The following is an 18,242-nucleotide window of genomic DNA, read 5'->3' as shown; positions in this document are numbered from 1 at the left end:
TGTGAAAATCTAACCTACACATCGTTTTCTAATATTACTGTTGACAAATACTTAATGCAATAATTAAGGAAATAGTTATGCTAAATTTTGTGGACATTCATTTCCATTTTAAAGATTTTTTCCCCCCATCTCTTCCAATTCCCAAACAAAAACTATCTCGGCCTCTGGAGTCTTCTCACACCACTCCTCTAACTAGAGGACTGAAAATAGGCCTTTGGCTGGGCAGAAATCAACAATATTTAAAATATAAAACTTATGAACAATGACAGAAGGAAAAAAAAAAACACAAAACTCTAAATAGGTTAACAGTGAGGCCAACTAAATCTGAGATTGAAAGTTCTGCCCAAGGTTTACACTCCCCAGACCGCGGCCACACCACTGGGCCCACAGTTTTGCATATCTCAGTACCCGGCTCCGCGCTCCAAAGTCGGAGTAAAGCGGCAGCACCGGCGGCTGCGGCAGCGCTTGCGCAGGCGCTGATGTCTCGACCCGTAAGACTCCGCCGCGCCCCACGAGGCCGCCCCGCCAGCTCTAAGGCCCCGCCCCGCCTTCTGCTGTTGCCGTAGCAACCCAGAAAGCGCCATGGCTGCCGCCGGCTGGGGAAAAGGGTCTTTGACACTGACGGCGGCAGCCCTAGCCAAGTCACCGTCACTTTCGCCACAGCTAGCAGCTCCCATCCGAGGGAGGCCTAAGAAGTGTCTGGTCTATCCGCATGCCCCGAAGAACTCCCACCTGTCTCGTTCCGTTCTGCGTTGGCTTCAGGGTCTGGATCTCAGCTTCTTCCCCAGGAACATCAACAGGTGCTTGAGTAAGCCAGGCCTAGGCCCCCTCGGTGGGCGCCCCGCCTGCTTTCCGCCGCCTGCCAGGCCTCAGATTGCCTACCCTGGCCTGGCTTATGTTTCAAATCAAGACCCCTCACCCACGCATACACACGAAAATACTATTAGGGAGCAAGGGTTTAACAAAATATCAAGAAACATTTTGTTTACTCAATCAAGCAATCATTAAATTGTAGACAATATAGAATGCTTTGGTGACTACAAAAAATACTAAAATAGTCAAAGCTTTTTCTTTAGTGACATTGGGCATTAATACTGGTAAGGATGGCCAGGCACAGTTCCTCATGACTGTAATCCCAGCACTTTGGGAGCCGAGGGAGGCGGATCACCTGAGGTCAGGAGTTCAGTAACAGCCTGGCCAACATGCTGAAACCCGATCTCTACTAACAATACAAAAATTAGCCCGGCGGGTGGTGGGTGCCTGTAATCCCAGCTACTGGAGAGGCTGCAGCAGGAGAGTTCTTGAACCCGGGAGGCAGAGGTTGCAGTGAGCTGAGATTACGCCGCTGCACTCCAGCCTCGGTGGCAGGGTAAGACTCTGTCTCAAAAAAAAAAAATAAAAATAAATAAATAAATAAATAAATATATATATGTGTATATATATATATGTGTATATATATATAAAAATACACACACACACACATATATATATACACACACACACACTGGTAAGGATCAGTTTACCCTCTGTCAGAGATGGCATCTAGTTTGAGAGTTATCAACAAGTTTTTAAAGTTGCTGCTTAATTGTAGGCACTTTGTACGTAACTGGCAGTTAATATTTGCTCTGGGAATCCAAACTAAATTCTATAAAAATTAAGGCAATGAATCTTTTGTAGAACTCTGGTTTAGTCTCTCCTTATCAGAGAGGCATAGGTTTCAAGATCGACAGTGGATGCCTGGAACTGTGGTACTACAGAACCCTCTGTCAGAACACATTTCCGTGTATGTCTTCCATCCACAAATTTAATGCCTTTTTAAAAATCTTAACTAAGCACTTATCACACACTGTGGCTGAAAGTTTTTCAGTTTGAGGTGTGATGGTGAAACTATCAAGAATTTCTTTTTCTTCATATTTCAGGGATATAAGATTCATTCCTACCATTCTAAGCATTCTTACAACTTTCTATTAAGTTAAGAACTTTCATCTTTTCACCCAAAGGAAGAATTTTATGGTTTCTCTGTGGCATATCTGAATCACCAGCATCACTACTCTTGCACTTTGGGGTCATTATGAAACAAAATTAGAGTGACTTGCACACAAGCACATCACACTGTACAGTTGATCTGATAACTAAAAGTTGACTGATGTCTACAACATGGAGACTCTGGACAAAAGGAGGAGTCACATCCTAGGCAACACAGAGCAGGCTGGGAGATTTCATCACACTCCCAGAACAGAGTACAATTTAAAAGTTACAAATTATTTCTTGAATTTTCCGTTTAATATTTTCCGACTGTGGTTGACCCAAGGTAACTGAAACTGCAGAAAGCAAAACTGCAGATAAGCGGGGGACTAGTTTACTAATTTGTCTTCAGTATTTCTTACAAAGATGCCTCTGAAACTTTAAAGTGCATATGAATCACCTGGGAATCTTGTTGAACTGCGGATTCAATACAAATTAACAGGTTGGGTTCATCAAAAGAACACCAAAGCCTTTGAAATGTACATAATCTTAGCGAAATTCCACAGTAGGTTCTCCTTAGAACAACGATCCAACAGCACTCATTTAACAAGATACTTTTAGTATGGAATATTAGGCTAGTGTTAATTATAATACAAACTGCATAATTAACTACACTTTATTTCATTTCCTAATTGCCATGGATCAGAGATTTTTCAAATGGCTTCCTAATTGCAGAAATATTCAGTATATATTACCCCTGGGAACTTGAATTATCATCCTTTGAAAATGGGACCTCTTTAAAAGTCAAGTTGGATAACTGGGCACAGTTGGAGAAGGTATGTTAGCAATCATTTACACTTTTCACTGTTAAGATGTTTGTTTTAAAGTGTGCCATCCTCGGAGCTTGCAGTGAGCTGAGATCCGGCCACTGCACTCCAGCCTGGGCGACAGAGCGAGACTCCATCTCAAAAAAAAAAAAAAAAAAAAAAAGTGTGCCATCCTAATTTCCTGGATCTCTACAGGTGTGTGTGTGACTGTGTGATACTGAGTTGGCAGCTTGTTCCTGTGTATCACAAAGTTTATTAAATTCCAACTGTTTATGTCATGAATCACCTATGAAATTGAGCATAATGATTTCCATTAGCATGATAAATACTGATTGGTTTCCCTGCTGAATATTGTCTTTTAATAACTAACGCGTTAAACACAAAAAGTGACTTGATAGGTAAATAAAAGGATGATTAAAGTGAATTCATGGTACTTGGAGATTTTTATAGAATTTCTTATGATAAAAACATTTTCTTTCTACTATTAAAGTTCCTGGCAAGAAAAAAATTTAAATTACCTAAAGAACTAATCCATGGAACAATTCATTGTAAAGCTGGAGTGCCTGAAATATTGATAGAAGAGGTTTACACTTTATTAACACATCGAGAGTAAGTTCTTTGTAATTTCCTAGTGATACAATTTAATGTGAAACTTTTGATAATATAAATCTCATTACTACAATGTTGCTTGTCAACAGTATTTTATTTTTTATTTCCAGAATTAAAAGTATCCAGGATGACTCTGTGAATTTCACGGACTATAGTTACCAGAGGCATTTACCCCTGGTTTCCAGGTCTACAGCTTCAAAGTCTATTAAAGATAACATTAGGTTATCAGAATTACTAAGCAATCCCAACATGCTCAGCAATGAACTGAAAGCAGAGTTCCTCATCCTTTTACATATGTTGCAAAGAAAATTAGGCAGAAAATTGAATCCAGGTAAGTTTTCCTTGGAAACGGCTGAGTTCTTCCAATTCTGTCAGGCTATTCTTGAGCACAGATGAAAGAAATGTCTGCACTGGCCCATTTTGCTATCTTCTGTAACTGGTTTAAAGGGAAATGACTTCTTTAATGCTAGCAGTGAAATGATTTATTAGCATTGGAGTGGTTTATAAATCAATTTTTTTGACGAAGGCATAGGTTAACATAGTATACAGACACTTCTTTTAGAAAAATGTATATGTTTATGAAAGATTCATGTAAACTTTCACAAGAAATAAGTTCACATATCAAGTAACTAAGGAGTTTAAAAGTTAAGCAGGACACTCATCCCTTGGGAAAAGCCTGGATTCCCATGATTCACTGTGGATGCTGTCTACAGTGTGGACAATGTTATCCTTTCCATAGTAGGCTTGTTCGGATGTAGATGGTAGAGCAGATTGGAACTATCATGGCAACTTTCCAGAGATACCACTGAAATCATTCTCTAAGTACCCAAACACAGCATTTGCCATCTGCATTGCCAGAATCACTGGCAGGTGGCAGAGTAATTGAACTTTCGCTCTATATTTGTTTGTTTGTTTTTCTAGCAGTTACTCAGGATACCACTCATGTATTGAAATCTTATTTCACTTGATTCCAGACATCTATAGAGACCACATCATTTCTGTGGCACCCAAACATTCAGGAAAAGAGGCAGATGTAGGTCATTAGGATTTCTCTCACCTGTGAACTTTTTCTGAAGAAAACCATTTTCTCTCTGGTTTCTAGCAAGAGAGGAAAGCACCAATTTTAACATGTCCTAAAATTGTGAGATGGATATTTTAGGTTTGGTCCTTCCTTACTCTGTCCATTCTTCCATGTCTTATATTTTGTTTTCTCTTCCTTGATTTTTGTCATCTCTGGCTTTACTCATGAATTCGTGAGAAAAGAAATAATTCAGGTCATTAATGAGGAGAATTTTATCTTGAAACACTTTGCATGTTTTTAAACATTAACACTTCGCTGTGATATTTATCACACATGCAAGTACATAATGTATATGTACAATTTAAAGAAGATGACTAACAATGAAAACACATTTGTATATCCCTACGCAGGTTAAAAAAATAGAATGTTACTAATGCCTTTACCTTCCCCTTTGTGTCCTCGGACTGCATTCTCCACATTCCCTTCCAAGGGTAACTACCATCCTGCTGCCTTTGTTTGTAATTTCCTTGATTTAAAAATCTAGGCCAGGCGCAGTGGCTCACGCTTGTAATCCCAGCACTTCAGGAGGCTAAGGCAGGCGGTTCATGAGGTCAAAAATTTGCGACCAGCAAGACCAACATGGTGAAATCTGGTCTCTAATAAAAATACAAAAATTAGCTGGGTGTGGTGGCGGGCGCCTATAATCCCAGTTACTGGGGAGGCTGAGGCAGGAGAATGGCTTGAACCCAGAAGGCAGAGGTTGCAGTGAGCCGAGAATGTGCCACTCTACTCCAGCCTGGGCGACAGAGCGGGACTCCATCTCAAAAACAAAAACCAAAAACAAAGAAAACACCAAACTATACTTACTATTTATATATTATTCTTTATTTCATTTACCTATATATAATATTTATATGTTATTTTTTATTTCATTCATATATATTTTTAACTTTAGTTGATTTTATGATACTCTGTAGTAGGCAGAATAAGCCCCCCTGTTATCCATGTCCTAATCCCTGAAACCTGTGAATATGATACTTTACATGGCAAAAGAGACTTTGCAGATGTAATTAAAGTTATGGACCCCAAGATAGGGTGTGTATGCTGGCTTATTCAGACCAGACCTGATCTAATCACAGAAACCCTTAGAAGCAGAGATCTTTCTTCAACTGGAATCGTAGGAGATCTGGAGTGTGATAGGGTCTCAATCTGCTATTGCTGCAAGAGACAACATGGAAAGCATGAGAAGGTATGTGGTGCAGCTTCCAGGAGGAAAGAATTACCTTGGGCTGAGAGCCAGGCAAAAAACAGGGGCCTCAGTCCTGCAAACATAAGAAACTGCATTCTGCCAACAAGCTGAGTGAGCCTGGGAGAAGATTCTTCCCCAGAACTTCCAGAAAGGAATGCAGCCCTGCCAATACCTTGCTTTCAGCCTCTGAGACTCTTAATAGAGGACCCAGACTTCTGTACCGTGAGATAAAAAGGGCTGTTTTAAGTTATGATATTTGTGGTAATTTGTTATGGCAGGAATGAAAATCGAATGCAAACTCCGTAGTTAACACTGTTCCCATAATGAGATTATAAATATATCCTCATATGTTTAAATTGATTAAAGTGAAACCTTTTAAGGTTTAAACCTTTTAAAGTTTAAGTTGATTAAAGTGAAAACTTGTAAACTGTTACTTCATCTGCAATCCACATGAAGAAGCGATTGTCTCAGCCCCACGTTTTGAGTAGTCTATCCTTTCCTCACTTATTCGTAATGCCCTCTCGTGTTTCAGTTGGTGTGTAAGTATGGGTCTGTTTCTGAGCCCTCTATTCAACTTTGTCTACATGTGTGTCACTTTAGCATGTTGTCTTAATTATTATTGCTTTAGAATTAGTGTTGATACTTTGTAAAGTCTTAAAATTTGTTCTTCTATGAAGTGGTGTTTCTATTTCATCCACAGTAAATTTTATTGTTATGAATTTATTAATACTGCCCACTGTTATATGTATTCATATCTGACATACTATTTTGAGTTTTTTTTTCCTCTTTTTCTGTTTCTTGTTTTCTTGTTTTTTTTTTTTCACTTTTTTTTTTTTTAAATTATTATACTTTGAGTTCTAGGGTACATGTGCATAATGTGCAGGTTTGTTACATATGTATACTTGTGCCATGTTGGTGTGCTGCAGCCATCAACTCATCAGCACCCATCAACTCGTCATTTACATCAGGTATAACTCCCAATGCAATCCCTCCCCCCTCCCCACTCCCCATGATAGGCCCCGGGGTGTGATGTTCCCCTTCCCGAGTCCAAGTGATCTCATTGTTCAGTTCCCACCTATGAGTGAGAACATGCGGTGTTTGGTTTTCTGTTCTTGTGATAGTTTGCTAAGAATGATGGTTTCCAGCTTCATCCATGTCCCTACAAAGGACACAAACTCATCCTTTTTTATGGCTGCATAGTATTCCATGGTGTATATGTGCCACATTTTCTTAATCCAATCTGTCACTGATGGACATTTGGGTTGATTCCAAGTCTTTGCTATTGTGAATAGTGCCGCAATAAACATACGTGTGCATGTGTCTTTATAGCAGCATGATTTATAATCCTTTGGGTATATACCCAGTAATGGGATGGCTGGGTCATATGGTACATCTAGTTCTAGATCCTTGAGGAATCGCCATACTGTTTTCCATAATGGTTGAACTAGTTTACAATCCCACCAACAGTGTAAAAGTGTTCCTGTTTCTCCACATCCTCTCCAGCACCTGTTGTTTCCTGACTTTTTAATGATCGCCATTCTAACTGGTGTGAGATGGTATCTCATTGTGGTTTTGATTTGCATTTCTCTGATGGCCAGTGATGATGAGCATTTTTTCATGTGTCTGTTGGCTGTATGAATGTCTTCTTTTGAGAAATGTCTGTTCATATCCTTTGCCCACTTTTTGATGGGGTTGTTTTTTTCTTGTAAATTTGTTTGAGTTCTTTGTAGGTTCTGGATATTAGCCCTTTGTCAGATGAGTAGATTGCAAAAATTTTCTCCCATTCTCTAGGTTGCCTGTTCACTCTGATGGTAGTTTCTTTTGCTGTGCAGAAGCTCTTTAGTTTAATTAGATCCCATTTGTCAATTTTGGCTTTTGTTGCCGTTGCTTTTGGTGTTTTAGACATGAAGTCTTTGCCCATGCCTATGTCCTGAATGGTACTACCTAGGTTTTCCTCTAGGATTTTTATGGTATTAGGTCTAACATTTAAGTCTCTAATCCATCTTGAATTAATTTTCATATAAGGAGTAAGGAAAGGATCCAGTTTCAGCTTTCTACTTATGGCTAGCCAATTTTCCCAGCACCATTTATTAAATAGGGAATCCTTTCCCCATTTCTTGTTTCTCTCAGGTTTGTCAAAGATCAGATGGCTGTAGATGTGTGGTATTATTTCTGAGGACTCGGTTCTGTTCCATTGGTCTATATCTCTGTTTTGGTACCAGTACCATGCTGTTTTGGTTACTGTAGCCTTGTAGTATAGTTTGAAGTCAGGTAGCGTGATGCCTCCAGCTTTGTTCTTTTGACTTAGGATTGTCTTGGAGATGCGGGCTCTTTTTTGGTTCCATATGAACTTTAAAGCAGTTTTTTCCAATTCTGTGAAGAAACTCATTGGTAGCTTGATGGGGATGGCATTGAATCTATAAATAACCTTGGGCAGTATGGCCATTTTCACGATATTGATTCTTCCTATCCATGAGCATGGTATGTTCTTCCATTTGTTTGTGTCCTCTTTGATTTCACTGAGCAGTGGTTTGTAGTTCTCCTTGAAGAGGTCCTTTACATCCCTTGTCAGTTGGATTCCTAGGTATTTTATTCTCTTTGAAGCAATTGTGAATGGAATTTCATTCATGATTTGGCTCTCTGTTTTTCTGTTACTGGTGTATAAGAATGCTTGTGATTTTTGCACATTAATTTTGTATCCTGAGACTTTGCTGAAGTTGCTTATCAGCTTCAGGAGATTTTGGGCTGAGACAATGGGGTTTTCTAAATATACAATCATGTCATCTGCAAAGAGGGACAATTTGACTTCTTCTTTTCCTAACTGAATACCCTTGATTTCTTTCTCTTGCCTGATTGCCCTAGCCAGAACTTCCAACACTATGTTGAATAGGAGTGGTGAGAGAGGGCACCCCTGTCTTGTGCCAGTTTTCAAAGGGAATTTTTCCAGTTTTTGCCCATTCAGTATGATATTGGCTGTGGGTTTGTCATAAATAGCTCTTATTATTTTGAGGTACGTTCCATCAATACCGAATTTATTGAGCGTTTTTAGCATGAAGGGCTGTTGAATTTTGTCAAAAGCCTTTTCTGCATCTATTGAGATAATCATGTGGTTCTTGTCTTTGGTTCTGTTTATATGCTGGATTATGTTTATTGATTTGCGAATGTTGAACCAGCCTTGCATCCCAGGATGAAGCCCACTTGATCATGGTGGATAAGCTTTTTGATGTGTTGCTGAATCCGGTTTGCCAGTATTTTATTGAGGATTTTTGCATCGATGTTCATCAGGGATATTGGTCTAAAATTCTCTTTTTTTGTTGTGTCTCTGCCAGGCTTTGGTATCAGGATGATGTTGGCCTCATAAAATGAGTTAGGGAGGATTCCCTTTTTTTCTATTGATTGGAATAGTTTCAGAAGGAATGGTACCAGCTCCTCCTTGTACCTCTGGTAGAATTCGGCTGTGAATCCATCTGGTCCTGGACTTTTTTTGGTTGGTAGGCTATTAATTATTGCCTCAATTTCAGAGCCTGCTATTGATCTATTCAGGGATTCAACTTCTTCCTGGTTTAGTCTTGGAAGAGTGTAAGTGTCCAGGAAATTATCCATTTCTTCTAGATTTTCCAGTTTATTTGCATAGAGGTGTTTATAGTATTCTCTGATGGTAGTTTGTATTTCTGTGGGGACAGTGGTGATATCCCCTTTATCATTTTTTATTGCGTCTATTTGATTCTTCTCTCTTTTCTTCTTTATTAGTCTTGCTAGCGGTCTGTCAATTTTGTTGATCTTTTCAAAAAACCAACTCCTGGATTCATTGATTTTTTTGGAGGGTTTTTTGTGTTTCTATCTCCTTCAGTTCTGCTCTGATCTTAGTTATTTCTTGCCTTCTGCTAGCTTTCAGATGTGTTTGCTCTTGCTTCTCTAGTTCTTTTAATTGTGATGTTAGAGTGTCAATTTTAGATCTTTCCTGCTTTCTCTTGTGTGCATTTAGTGCTATAAATTTCCTCTACACACTGCTTTAAATGTGTCCCGAGATTCTGGTATGTTGTATCTTTGTTTTCACTGGTTTCAAAGAACATCTTTATTTCTGCCTTCATTTCGTTATGTACCCAGTAGTCATTCAGGAGCAGGTTGTTCAGTTTCCATGTAGTTGAGCGGTTTTGATTGAGTTTCTTAGTCCTGAGTTCTAGCTTGATTGCACTGTGTTCTGAGAGACAGTTTGTTATAATTTCTGTTCTTGTACATTTGCTGAGGAGTGCTTTACTTCCAATTATGTGGTCAATTTTGGAGTAATTGCGATGTGGTGCTGAGAAGAATGTATATTCTGTTGATTTGGGGTGGAGAGTTCTATAGATGTCTATTAGGTCTGCTTGCTGCAGAGATGAGTTCAATTCCTGGATATCCTTGTTAACTTTCTGTCTCGTCGATCTGTCTAATGTTGACAGTGGAGTGTTGAAGTCTCCCATTATTATTGTATGGGAGTCTAAGTCTCTTTGTAAGTCTCTAAGGACTTGCTTTATGAATCTGGGTGCTCCTGTATTGGGTGCATATATATTTAGGATAGTTAGCTCTTCCTGTTGAATTGATCCCTTTACCATTATGTAATGGCCTTCTTTGTCTCTTTTGATCTTTGATGGTTTAAAGTCTGTTTTATCAGAGACTAGTATTGCAACCCCTGCTTTTTTTTGTTCTCCATTTGCTTGGTAAATCTTCCTCCATCCCTTTATTTTGAGCCTATGTATGTCTCTGCATGTGAGATGGGTCTCCTGAATACAGCAGACTGATGGGTCTTGACTCTTTATCCAGTTTGCCAGTCTGTGTCTTTTAATTGGAGCATTTAGTCCATTTACATTTAAGGTTAATATTGTTATGTGTGAACTTGATCCTGCTATTATGATATTAACTGGTTATTTTGCTCATTAGTTGATGCAGTTTCTTCCTAGCCTAGATGGTCTTTACATTTTGGCATGTTTTTGCAATGGCTGGTACCGGTTGTTCCTTTCCATGTTTAGTGCTTCCTTCAGGGTCTCTTGTAAGGCAGGCGTAGTGGTGACAAAATCTCTAAGCATTTGCTTATCTGTAAAGGATTTTATTTCTCCTTCACTTATGAAACTTAGTTTGGCTGGATATGAAATTCTGGGTTTAAAATTCTTTTCTTTAAGACTGTTGAATATTGGCCCCCACTCTCTTCTGGCTTGTAGAGTTTCTGCTGAGAGATCTGCTGTTAGTCTGATGGGCTTCCCTTTGTGGGTAACCCAACCTTTCTCTCTGGCTGCCCTTAAGATTTTTTCCTTCATTTCAACTTTGGTGAATCTGGCAATTATGTGTCTTGGAGTTGCTCTTCTCGAGGAGTATCTTTGTGGCGTTCTCTGTATTTCCTGGATTTGAATGTTGGCCTGCCCTACTAGGTTGGGGAAGTTCTCCTGGATGATATCCTGAAGAGTGTTTTCCAACTTGGTTCCATTTTCCCCCTCACTTTCAGGCACCCCAATCAGACGTAGATTTGGTCTTTTTACATAATCCCATACTTCTTGCAGGCTTTGTTCATTTCTTTTTCTTCTTTTTTCTTTTGGTTTCTCTTCTCACTTCATTTCATTCATTTGTTCTTCAATCGCTGATACTCTTTCTTCCAGTTGATCGAGTCGGTTACTGAAGCTTGTGCATTTGTCACGTATTTCTCGTGTCATGGTTTTCATCTCTTTCATTTCGTTTATGACCTTCTCTGCATTAATTACTCTAGCCATCAATTCTTCCACTTTTTTTTCAAGATTTTTAGTTTCTTTGCGCTGGGTACGTAATTCCTCCTTTAGCTCTGAGAAGTTTGATGGACTGAAGCCTTCTTCTCTCATCTCGTCAAAGTCATTCTCCGTCCAGCTGTGATCCGTTGCTGGTGATGAGCTGCGCTCCTTTGCTGGGGGAGATGCGCTCTTATTTTTTGAATTTCCAGCTTTTCTGCCCTGCTTTTTCCCCATCTTTATGGTTTTATCTGCCTCTGGTCTTTGATGATGGTGACGTACTGATGGGGTTTTGGTGTAGGTGTCCTTCCTGTTTGATAGTTTTCCTTCTAACAGTCAGGACCCTCAGCTGTAGGTCTGTTGGAGATTGCTTGAGGTCCACTCCAGACCCTGTTTGCCTGGGTATCAGCAGCAGAGGCTGCAGAAGATAGAATATTGCTGAACAGTGAGTGTACCTGTCTGATTCTTGCTTTGGAAGCTTCCTCTCAGGGGGGTACTCCACCCTGTGAGGTGTGGGGTGTCAGACTGCCCCTAGTGGGGGATGTCTCCCAGTTAGGCTACTCAGGGGTCAGGGACCCACTTGAGCAGGCAGTCTGTCCCTTCTCAGATCTCAACCTCCGTGTTGGGAGATCAACTGCTCTCTTCAAAGCTGTCAGACAGAGTCGTTTGCGTCTGCAGGGGTTTCTGCTGCGTTTGTTATTGTTTACTGTGCCCTGTCCCCAGAGGTGGAGTCTACAGAGACAGGCAGGTTTCCTTGAGCTGCTGTGAGCTCCACCCAGTTCGAGCTTCCCAGCAGCTTTGTTTACCTACTTAAGCCTCAGCAATGGCGGGCGCCCCTCCCCCAGCCTCGCTGCTGCCTTGCCGGTAGATCACAGACTGCTGTGCTAGCAATGAGGGAGGCTCCGTGGGCGTGGGACCCTCCCGGCCAGGTGTGGGATATAATCTCCTGGTGTGCCCGTTTCCTTAAAGCGCAGTATTGGGGTGGGAGTTACCCGATTTTCCAGGTGTTGTGTGTCTCAGTTCCCCTGGCTAGGAAAAGGGATTCCGTTCCCCCTTGCACTTCCCAGGTGAGGCGATGCCTCGCCCTGCTTCAGCTCTCACTGGTCAGGCTGCAGCAGCTGACCAGCACCGATTGTCCGGCACTCCCTAGTGAGATGAACCCAGTACCTCAGTTGAAAATGCAGAAATCACTGGTCTTCTGTGTCGCTCGCGCTGGGAGTTGGAGACTGGAGCTGTTCCTATTCGGCCATCTTGCTCCGCCCCCCTCTTGTTTTCATCTTACCTATCTTTTCTTTTTTGGACCAAATTTTTTTCCAAAGATTTTTTTCCCACTAATTTTGAACATTTTAAATCTCTACTCTTTTTAGTGCCAGTCTATACATTTTAGCATGCATACTTATCTTAGTCTAAAATTAATATCTTCACTCTCTTCCTGAAACTGCAAGGACCTTAGAACACTATGACACGGATCCCTCCCTGCCACCCCTTTACCTCCTTTCAGTGCTTTCGTTGTCTGGCATTTTAGTTCTGTCCAGTTATATTTTAACACCACAAATCAGACATCACTGACTTTTGTTTAAAAGTCTATCTTTGTAAAAAACTAACCTGCATCTCTGTTGTCTTTTGAACACATTTGTTCTTTAGCTACAGGTCATCTCAACCTTTCCAAATCTTGAACAGTACTCTTTCTCCAGTCTTGATTCCTGAGACTGCTGATTTTAAACGTTTCTCATTTGTGGCCAAAGTAATTAATTATGATAATTATAGTTCTGGCAATGTTACTGACCAGAGTTGTGTTTAGTGTTGATAGAGTATGACTGGTGAGTAGCAATTAACTTAGCAACTTCTTCAAGCCTCAGTGAAGGATGAGCTGCAGATGCAGAGGAGGAAGTGATCTTTAGAAGCACAAGGAAATTGCCCAAGTATTTCAGCTTACAGGATTAGTTAAAAAGAAATATGGGAAACATGGAAATAATTTTAATTCACAATTTTTATCATATAAAATGTTTGCAAAATGAAAGGTACTGTATGATTTTATCAAATATAAAACTAGATAAAACTAACCTACGATGATAGAAGTTAGGATAGCACTTTCCTTTTAGAATACTGTCTTGGAAAGACATGAGGGGTCTTTGGGGTACTGGTAATACATCATTTCTTGATCTGGATGATGGTACCCTCAGTGTATTCACTCCACAAATTCATGGGAGTGAACTACACTTATTGTTTCTTTACCTTTTTGTACATACTTTATAATTGAATAGAAACTTACCAAAGACTAACAGGAACATAAACACATTACCTTTAAAGTAATTATTTTGTGTATTAAATATATTGTGAGCAATGCGGGGAGGGATTATTAATCTATGTATTCACACTACTCAGGAATATGATAAACAGAAATTTAAATGATTTACTGAATTTTTAAATTATGGCGTCTTACTTTGACAATGGCCATTATGACTTTTTAAGAAATAACTTCTGTGTTCATATTTTATAGAATGGTTTGACGTGAAACCAACAGTGGGAGAAGTTACTCTCAATCACCTTCCTGCTCAAGCCTGTGGGCACAGATATAATTCCAAAGTTACAAGAGGAAGAGTTGCCCTTGTTTTACGTAAGTTTTAACTCTTTGCTTCTTAAAATTGATTGTTTTTTTTTGCTTGACTTTCTTCAATTAAAGTTTTTAAAAACGGTTAAATAGTTAAAATGTTGGTGTAGGTCAACTTTCAGTCCTACACTGTCAATTACATTGGTATGCAGTTCTTTATGGTAAGTGAAGGGAACATGTGGTCCGCTAAGTCGCTGCCCCCTCCCCAGCCTGCTACAATCAGATCCACTTGAGTTCTGATTTATGCTTAAATAGGTGAGTCTGAAAAACGTCAGGGTCATAGACTTGAAAGCTCAGTTCTTTAGTAGTCAGAAGATGAGTCCGTGAGTCCTGAGACAGATATAGATACTTGCATACTAAGAATTCTCAATCAGTTGTATTACGAGAAGTCACTTGATTAAACCCTGTTAATTCAGAAAGCATTTATACGACACCAAACTCTAGCCCACGGTCCAAATTCAGCCTGTTGTCTATTTTTGTATAGTTCACAAGTTAAAAATAGTTTTTACTTTTTTTTTGGAGATGGAGTCTCACTCTGTCACCCAGGCCAGAGTGCAGTGGTGCGATCTCGGCTCATTGCAACTTCCACCACCTGGGTTCAAACGTTTCTCCTGACTCAGCCTCCTGAGTATCTGGGACTACAATGCACGCTGCCATGCCTGGCTACTTTTTTGTATTTTAGTAGAGATGGGGTTTCACCATGTTGCCCAGGCTGGTCTCGAACTTCTGAGCTCGGGCAATCCGCCCTCCTCGGCCTCCTAAACTGCTTGGATTTAATGGTTTAAAAAAAAAAAAAATCAAAAGAATAATAGTAATTCCTGACACATAAAAATGCTATGAAATTCAAGTTCCCGTGCTCATAAATAACAGGGAACAGAGCCACTCCTGCTCAATTTATGCCTTGCTTATGGCTCCTTTGACACTACAACAGTTGGTTTGAGTAGTTGCCAAAGTGACTGTCTAGCCTAGAAAGCTGAGTTGCCAGATTTAGCAAATAAAAACACAGGACAATGCAACAAATACGTTTGAGGACATATTTAGGACATATTTTTACTAAAAATTATTCACTATTTATCTGAAATTCAAATTTAACTAGGTGTCCTATATTTTATCTGGCAAGCCTACCACAAAGCCTAAAATATTTACTCTCCAGCCCTTTACAGAAAATGTGTGTGGACCTCTGCTACAGATTATGTTTCCTGACCTGTTGAGGCATTTCACCGGGGATAAAAGTTCTTTGTTTACATAGAGTCTTTGAGAGCCCTGCCAATTTTCCTTTTTTTTTAAACAAAAACAAAAACGAAAAAAAAACTTATGATTTTCCAGAACCTTTAATATGCTAATATGCATTGTAAATACTAAAGAGAAGAGAGGCAGAATGAAGTGTTTTCCAAACTCTATTTGATCACACATCACTATTTGGTTTTGCTTTGCTTAATGGTCTTGTATAACTAGTGTTCCTCATAGCACACTTTTTAATGTCCAAACATCAGGCCAGCCCATCAAAATCCCGTTAACTCTTCATCCACCTGAGGCATAGTAAGCATAATAGAACCAACGGAAGTGGATAACAATGTTTCAATGGGCCAGGCGCGGTGGCTCACGCCTGTAATCCCAGCACTTTAGGAGGCCTAGGTGGGCGGATCACGAGGTCAGAAGATCGAGAAAATCCTGGCTAACACGGTGAAACCCCGTCTCTACTAAAAATAAAAAAATAAAAATGAAAAAAATTTAGCTGGGCGTGGTGGCGGGCACCTGTAGTCCCAGCTATTTGGGAGGTTGAGGCAGGAGAATGTCGTGAACCCGGGACGTGGAGCTTGCAGTGAGCCGAGATCGCGCCACTGCACTCAAGCCTGGGTGACAGAGTGAGGCTCCATCTCAAAAAAACAAAACGAAACAAAACAAAACAAAACAAATGTTTCAATGAATAAAATGCATCCATAGTTTCACCTTTAGATTCTAGGAATATATCCTGTCCTTCAGCCTGCCTTAACTTCTTCTGTTGGTGACATTTGTGGCGAAAGTTCCAGCAGGGAGGGAGGTGAAGCCACAGGGGTAGGGTGAGCATGGGAGGAGGGGATCAGGAGGTATGGAAAGGAAACTGCAGGTAAGTTTTGTTTTTGTGTTTAACTTCCTTGCCTCATTCCCCTTATGACTGACTGAATTTCACCGGGGCAGGGAAAGAGCAGGGCCACCTGCTTTGGGACCTGCAGTGAAAGGTAGAAAGTAGTAGTGATGAGTCACGGCACGGCTTCCTTCCTGTGTAAGAAAGAGATGCAAATAGACTAGAGACAGAAACTGATGCCTGCTGATATTTGAATTGCTAAAGAGTATTTCTCATTTTCGTTATCTTTTTTGAAAATCTTCAAGGTGCACATACGAGGTTTTAGAAAAACTACATGCTATCATTACTTCAGATCAGGATTCCAAGTAAAATGAATTTTTGCTTTTATAATTTTAATAATGTATAAGCTGCCATAAATAACTCCTCCCATTTTATTCTCTACTGCTCTTTTTTACAATTCTCTGGATGCTCTTTTATGATTCGCTTTCACCTCAATAGTCTTGCTCTCTTTGGAAAAAGAGATGGTTTTATGGAAGCCTTCACTGGACAAGGTAGATCAGGATGGGAAGGTGAACATACATTTATTTTTTTTACTTGTCTCAATCCAGATATATACTTGGATTCTCTTAATCTAGGCACACAGTAAATTAATCAATGATGTGGATTCAGCTTTGGTAATTATATGGATGAGAACTATTAAGTGTTAAATCTTTTTTTTCTAAATTTGTTCAAAGGATTTCATTTAATTTCTGAAAAGAGGGTAAATAGTTCAGGTCAGTTATCATAGTTTGATAGTTAATGGAAGGAGGAGATGCAAAAACACTAGACTGTAGGAACTTAACTCTACGTTACCATCTAAGATTTCATATAATGACACTGAAATCACAGGCTGTTCATCTGAAAATCTTCTAATTATCAAACAGGGTGGCCAAAATTAATCATAATATAGGTTATTACCTTTGCTTTTTTCTTTTTATAACACTCAAGTTCCTCTACTTGTTTACCTAAATTTAGTATCTAGCAAAATTATGGGTCAATGGAATATAGATGTCTTAGTTGCCACTGGCCCCTCCCATTAGAACTGAGTGACCTAAAGAGTCTGGGTGGCTAGCTGGAATGCCTCAGTGTAATCAGAGTTCCAAAAACTGTATTATGAATCATGGACATTTGTCAAATCTAAGTATAAAATTGTGCTACTGTTGCCTCAGCTGCTTTCTGAAGCAATATCTAAGAATAGTTGGGTCATATTCAGTATCAGATGCACCAAAATAAACCCTGGAGATTTTTAGGCTGATGACTTTTGGAAGTGGCTGACATTCAGACTTTTTTTTATCCATGAGTACTATAATCCGTGATTTAAATATTCTTGTTTACCAGGCATTTAGATTAACTGTGCTCGACCTGTTGCCAATCATTCTGCATATATTTGATATATTAGACATGTTGATGCTTGTATAAATATTTAGTAACCATGAATTGATTTTAATTTTATTTAAATGCCCCAGCAAATATAGGTAATGGTGGCAATTCAAATAGAGAAATACATGTGAAGCAAGCTGGACAACATTCTCATTACTCTGTTATGAAACCTATCAGAAACATGGAAAAGAAACCTTGAAAAGCACCTGTCAAATGGCTTTGAAGAAATGATGCCATCATCTCTCGCCATAATAAAGAATCGCCCAGTATTGAATGCATTTCAATAATAAATAGAGTGGTGTCTTTTCCATAATTGTGTTAAAGAACATTTCTTTTCCATTCAATTTGTTTATTAAACTCCTATGCCAGGTACTGTTGAAAATACAAAATTAAATAAATTAATACAGAATGAGCAAAAATAATTTTAAAGGTATAAACATAATTCACCATGATGAGTAAGAGTTCTTTCTAATAATTTTGTAGGAATGGTAAATCTACTTCTTAATATGTTTTCCTTATTAGAAATTAAAAGTTACTGCTTTGCCTATTATATAGTTACATCACATTCATTAATTAAATTTTATTCTGAATGATTATTATACTATGGCCCATAGAACACCTTGATCATCTCTAAGAACAGCCTGAACTTAAACCATTAAAAAGATAGGTGTCCCTTCTTTTGAAAACAAGTTGTGGGGAAAGAAAATCATCCTTTTCTTGGAACTTGGTTCTGGTGTTTAGCAATAC

The 18,242-nt window shown here is 39.3% G+C and overlaps 1 protein-coding gene across 1 annotated transcript; it reads left to right on the top strand.

Annotated features, from left to right (window-relative positions):
* The first annotated feature begins 473 nt into the window (after nucleotides 1–473).
* On the top strand, nucleotides 474–17,830 carry SPATA4 (spermatogenesis associated 4). Its single transcript, NM_001035527.1, is given in 6 exon segments — nucleotides 474–800; nucleotides 2,672–2,801; nucleotides 3,283–3,401; nucleotides 3,512–3,732; nucleotides 13,901–14,017; nucleotides 17,582–17,830. Coding segments are annotated over 6 exon segments (918 nt in total). The 5' UTR covers nucleotides 474–582; the 3' UTR covers nucleotides 17,695–17,830.
* The last annotated feature ends 412 nt before the right edge of the window (nucleotides 17,831–18,242 follow it).

This window comes from Macaca mulatta, chromosome 5 (assembly GCF_049350105.2).
Source record: "Macaca mulatta isolate MMU2019108-1 chromosome 5, T2T-MMU8v2.0, whole genome shotgun sequence".
NCBI classification, from domain to species: domain Eukaryota; kingdom Metazoa; phylum Chordata; class Mammalia; order Primates; family Cercopithecidae; genus Macaca; species Macaca mulatta.
Note: the sequence above shows the minus strand (reverse complement) of the source record. Positions and strands in the feature narration are given on the sequence as shown.